At 37.1% G+C, this 6,000-nt stretch overlaps 1 protein-coding gene across 1 annotated transcript in view; it reads right to left on the reverse strand.

Annotated features, from left to right (window-relative positions):
- The window catches only part of LOC139715576 (uncharacterized), a 30,109-nt gene extending 29,389 nt beyond the window's left edge, over positions 1-720 (reverse strand). Inside the window, exon 1 of the mRNA XM_071627138.1 lies at positions 642-720. Coding sequence (XP_071483239.1) covers positions 642-720 — 79 coding nt within the window. The remainder of the gene's footprint in view (positions 1-641) is intronic.
- Positions 721-6,000: the final 5,280 nt, after the last annotated feature.

Genomic DNA, 6,000 nt, shown 5'->3' on the forward strand with positions numbered 1-6,000 from the left:
AATTCACATCGATTCCGCAGTTGTGTAGTTGCATGCTTGCACGGTTTCGTAAATCCTAATTAGTTAAAACCTTACATACAATCCGTGGCTCCACAGTTGTACTATGGTTGTACATGTTTTGTGACATAACATAGGCATTGCGAGATCATACACTCAGATACGAATATACGTCGTGTGAACGATATACGTCATAACTATACAATGATGCTTTTTTTTCTAATTGGTGGAATAAGACCTATAGATGATCACACGACTTGTCATCTGTGTAATTTTGGCACCAAAACGTCCCACATCCTCCAATCAAGTGATTACGGACATAGACGTTGAAGCAAAGTTCGTCGAAATTACACCGAAGTTACACAGTTGTAACTAATGTTGTTGTTAGCAATATTGGAAAGAACATTTGTTGTATGATTTCATATGGGCAATGAAACGTCAGGTAGGGCCTACACACTAGCGTGATAATAATATTATTTTTGTCCAACATATAAGTCTGTATGTTCATGTTGTTAGATCATCGCTTTACACCTCATTAAAAACTATCAAAGCCATTCTTTGTGGTTAGTAATCACGCGACCACGGCTTTGAGGTAGGGGACAGTTATCCGGACAAGCAATATACGTTCGACGTTCAAGTCTCACCTGGGCAGAAAATAGCAGCCTTGTAGAGACCAAACATGGTTCCTGTTTCCAGAGCAGTCAGTTCCAGTGCAACGGTCATGTCTGGCAGGCAGATCCCGAGGAGTTTAACAACTCCGTTTGTAAAACAAGTTTGCAAAAAAAGGACCAACGCGTACTTGAGGGCAAGGATATCTTCTGACGACAATCCCATGACTGTAAGTATTCTGTCGCGTTATAGTTTTCTTCTCTTTCTGTAAAGTCCGTGTCTGGCGATTTTTTGTTGGTTTTTGTAAAGCAGAGTCACAAATTCTGATTAATCGGTGCTTACTAATGTCGACGAAGAACCCGCAATGAAAAACAACTCAATAAGAGAATTCATTAAAAAAAATTCAAAACATACCAAGAAGAGCATTGCGTGTCAGCACACAAAACGAAGAAGGTGAAGTAGATATACACATGATGTTAATAGATGTCATACAATAGTTGTTTTGACTTCATGAAATGTCGGTGCCAACTGTTAATGCACGATGTGACAAACAGAAGCCTGCATATGCGTCAAGGGAATGCAATCAGTGGCTGTGATCACATGAACGTAACAAAGGGGGTGGGGGTGGTGGGCGGGAATACCAAAGACGAAATGATTGAAAGCATTCCGCATCGAGATCCAGCCATCTTCACAGATGGAAAATGAACAACAACAATCCCCATTTCTCTGTGACCGCTTCTCTCTGTGACCGCTCTCTCTGACCGCTTAAGATACATTCATACATTCATGTCGATACAAAAGATTTTTTTTTTGTTCCTTTCCTGGGGGAAGAGGTAATGCTATTGTCAGCGCTGACCCGAACCGTCGTATATGTCGACGGTGCGCTAGAACACTATTTCGAGAAAAACGCGTACTTATTATAGATCAACAGAAGTCTCGGGTCTTTCATCTATTATAAAGTTGTCATGGATTTTCTACTTAGCTATTTGGTTCTGTACGGCACGACAGACAATGGTGGTAAGAGTGTGAGGAATTGCCATGAACTGTGTAGTACGGTATTGTTGCATGCAGTCATCCATGTACGTAGGATATGCTCTCATTGGTTAGAGCAGCCCAGCATTGGTGGCGTTCTTGAACCACTCAGAGTAACGGGTAAGTAACGGGTGACCACGTATCATGGAGCTCTATGTGCATACACTCGACTAGTCAAGCAGACCATGCGCCTGACACTAAGCAAATAAGGACAATGAGTCCAACACCAGCCAAACAAAGCCAACGAGCTTGATACTAGGTAAACAAGGCCCACGACTTCAACGCTAAAAAAGGCTCAAGAACCCGACATATTCGTCGATTAATTGGTCGATTAATTCGTCTTCTATGTTATCATTCATTTTTTTATGTAATATGCCGATGATTCAAACATGTTTTATTACCATGATAACATAGATACGGTAATATCCACACTTAATGCAGACTTACCAAATGTATCAAAAGGGTCTAAGAATAATAAATTATCACTAAATATTGATAAAAAAAAATCATATTTATTTCAAACATGTGAAAACTCTCACAAATGATTTGGTAGATAATATGAGGATTTTTTCTATTTTTGTTTTTATTAGAACAAATTGAGATCAATTACAACATGTACAACAATCAGTATATGATTACAAATCACAGCAAAACAAAAAGGTTACACAAAATAGAAAGGTGCATCAGCAAAAATATAATATCCTTAATTGATATCATCCATCCCCCTGCCCCCCCCCCCTCCCCCCAAAAAAAGCAAAGTGATGATTTTATATAAGTTTAATCAAAACAAATTTCAATGATTTAGTAAATATTAGGAAATTTACCAAAAAAAAATCATAACAAAATGCAGTAGTTTTCTTAGCAAGTAAATGATTACATTGATGGACACCAGATGGTCAGTAAAGCAATATACATGTATAAGATTTTCAATTACTACATCAAATACATTGAATTATACAGTTACTAAAGTTGGGTTGTATGGCAAAATATCAAATATGATGTCCACAATCAAGTATTGCTAAGATAAACATTAACAGAGTGCAGTATCATTGCAAAAAAGAAACACTAAATCTCAACAAATTATCTTTTTTGAACATAAAATAAAACAAGCATATTCTATTGTTCTTATGTGTTGACTATAAAGAAAGAATTATATATCAAATCGCCATTTTTGGAAATGTGCAGGTAACTTATTTATTTTCTTGGCTATGGAATATTCTAGCTCCTGTTGTTTTTTAACAAGGCTTTAAACAAAGCATAATTTGGCAGATTATTCTTAAATTTCCAAATATAAATATGATACTTCAAAAGTAAAAACGAATATGTAGTAAATCTATCAGTTGAAATTCCAAACATTTTGTCAAAATTAGTGACATTTATTTGAACATTATTTTGGGAAATTTTGGAAAAAAAGAGCTAACCAAATAGGAATAACCTTTTCACACTCACAAAATAAGTAAACCATTGTTTCCTCACTTTTATCACAAAATACACAATTAGGTGAGTCTTTGGACTTAATCTTAAAAAGGAAATCATTCAATGCAATAGCTTTATGAAAAATCTTAAAATAAAATGATCTAAATTTAGTATTAATGGTAGAAAAAAAAAATGCTCTTTGAACTTTTTCCCAGTTAATGGTCACCGGTATGAATAAACATTTATCCCAGTAAGCATATCTTTTGTCAGGAGTGTGCGATCCCAATAATAAATTGTACGTATTCTTCGGGACTTTTTTAAAAACCCAATAGTTTGTGTACAATTGTTTTATGAACACCAACAATATCAGGGTCAAAATTCTCCAACAACTCTTCCGGAATGTTTCTAACTAAAAAATTGTATTTCCTTCTGTCTGATTCTGGGACCCCAAAATCTAACACAAGCTCTTCAAAGAGTTTATGACCTTATGAGGTTGATTTAACAAATCTGACAATGTTAACACATTCTTATCATACCACACCGGATAATCAAGGTACTCTTTAGATTTTGAACGAATGAATATGTTATACCACACAAATTGACAACCACTCAAATGTAAAAATGTGTTACCAAAAAAAAAAAATCAACTGAGGCTTCCTCTCTAAATAAATACCACATTTTCAATGCTTCAGATAATAGTATATTACCAAGACATCTTAAAACACTCTCTGGAGCATGAGATTTCCACAGAATTTGGACATCTTGGTTATACTTTAAAAAAAAAAGCTACTTCAATATTTTTCCATGGGGCATCAAAATTCTCATCTAGTAGATGTTTTACCCATACCATTTTTTGAGCACATGCAAAAGAAAAAGGGTCAGTCATTCTAACACCTGCCTGGGTATAATCATTACACATTATCTTTCGTTGAACTCTTTCATTACCACCATTCCATATGAATTCAAAAAATAGATAATATAAGGATTTATACTGTAGGTCTACTTCTTGAATGTAAAAGTTCCATTAAATTTGTAGGCGTTTTTATTGATGGCAACTTAACTTTGAATGATCGTATGGTACAACCTATATTTCTAGAACTAGTGTATTGGTATTCTTTCAAAGATGAAACGTTATCTTCAAGAACACACTCTATTATGTTTTGCAACTCCTTAATCTTACCATACGTATTGTAATCTAGTGTTGGCTACGAGTGCAAAGACTAAACTCAATTCTGTTTAGTTATTACAAAAAAGCCATTCGCATCTGTAATGGTTCACAATACTTAGCCCACACCAATCTTCTTTTTTATCAATTAAACACACTGAATATATTTGATACAAAACATTTCAGTCTTTGCTTTTTATGTTAAACTATTTGGACGGGTGTTTCACACCGGGATTTGCGTAGAGTTGCGTAGAATTGCGTAGAGTTGCATAGCGACTACGCCGAAATCGCCTGCGTACTCATTGAAAATAATTGTGGTGATCCACGCACGATTTGCGTAGTCCCGGCGTAGGATTACGTATGGTTGCGTAGGAAGCGCGTATCAACGTAGCTTATTCGGCGTGTAGCGAGCGTAGAGTTGCGTACATAAACGTAAGTCGGGCGTACAGGCCGCGTAGAGTTGCTTACAGTTGCGGGAAGTTGCGTACCTCGGGCGTATGCACAAATTAATGAAACTGCAGAGCTACTTCAGCATAGCTTTATGCATCTTATTCCACTTATTGTCTGCTGTTCAATCATGATATGATGGGGAGGTTAAATCCTTTGCTGGATCTTCAGTTCTCCAGCATTTAGCTGTCCTAGAAACAGCATTCGCATGAATACGAATGTTTTGCAAAATAAAAGAGAAAAGAGAAGAAAATGAGATATTGCAAGAATCAGAATTAAGAAGTGTCTGCGTCAAATCTCGGATCGAACGGCGACCAAGAGGCAATACGAACATCTGATGAAAAAAACTGCATGCCGCCGATGTTTCTTTATTTATCAATTTCATGTGAATGGAGCCACAGGCGTTCAATGAACTCCTGAGAGGAAATGCACCGAAAATTACATAATAAGATACCCATTTCAGGAAATCTTTAGAACTTAGTTTCAACCTTGCTATAACCCACACTTGATCAAGATGACCAGCAGCATTATTATGAAATAACTTCAGGTTCGTGGAGACACAATGCCCATCTGCCAGACATGGAATAACTGTAGCGTGGCAGCACAAACAGAACAGCAAATGAGCAAAGGAACCACCTCATGGTGCCATGAGAAGATGAGATAGCCATCATTTATATCAGTGTGACTAAATGGCATTTACAATTGCAGTAGCTTCCTCTTATTATTGGGCATCCAAGCCACCAATAACATGAGGAGACAACATGTCTTTATACCGATTTCCCTGATGCTCCTCCAGAAATCTTCACTAGCCTGCCAACTTTATCTCGTTGAGTTTTCACTCATGTCTGCGTGCGCCAGCCTGGTTGACCACTATTATTGTAGCCTACCTTCCACCCCAATCTCCATTTTTTTTATGACTGATATAGCAGCTTCTTAGCCTCCTTGTTATAGTCTTCACAAGCCTGATCATAGAGCATCGGTTGCTATTGAACCCACTCCATTAGAACGTGTACCCTTTCTTTGTCAGTTGAAACTAATAAGGATGGAAACACGTTCTGTTTCCTGTACTTCGGTGATTTTGAGAACTTCCCGGGGGAGCTTCATTGCAACATTAGTTCACACAGTGCTGGCGAATTACCTGCATCTTGATCACTACAGGTATGCGAATAATGAGCAGGAGAAGAGCTCTTGCCCCTACAACAGAAATTTGCTCTTCCTTTTCGGCCTTTTGCAGTCATTAGACCTACAATAATGAAGACTCGAAGAGTACAGGAAGATACATTCACCAGCCATTCAGAGTCCAGTGGGATGAATGATATCATGCAGTTTTCAAA

This window comes from Diadema antillarum, unplaced genomic scaffold (genome assembly GCF_040938485.1).
Source record: "Diadema antillarum isolate AM-2024a unplaced genomic scaffold, OU_Dant_1.0 scf00000051, whole genome shotgun sequence".
Taxonomy (NCBI): Eukaryota; Metazoa; Echinodermata; class Echinoidea; order Diadematoida; family Diadematidae; genus Diadema; species Diadema antillarum.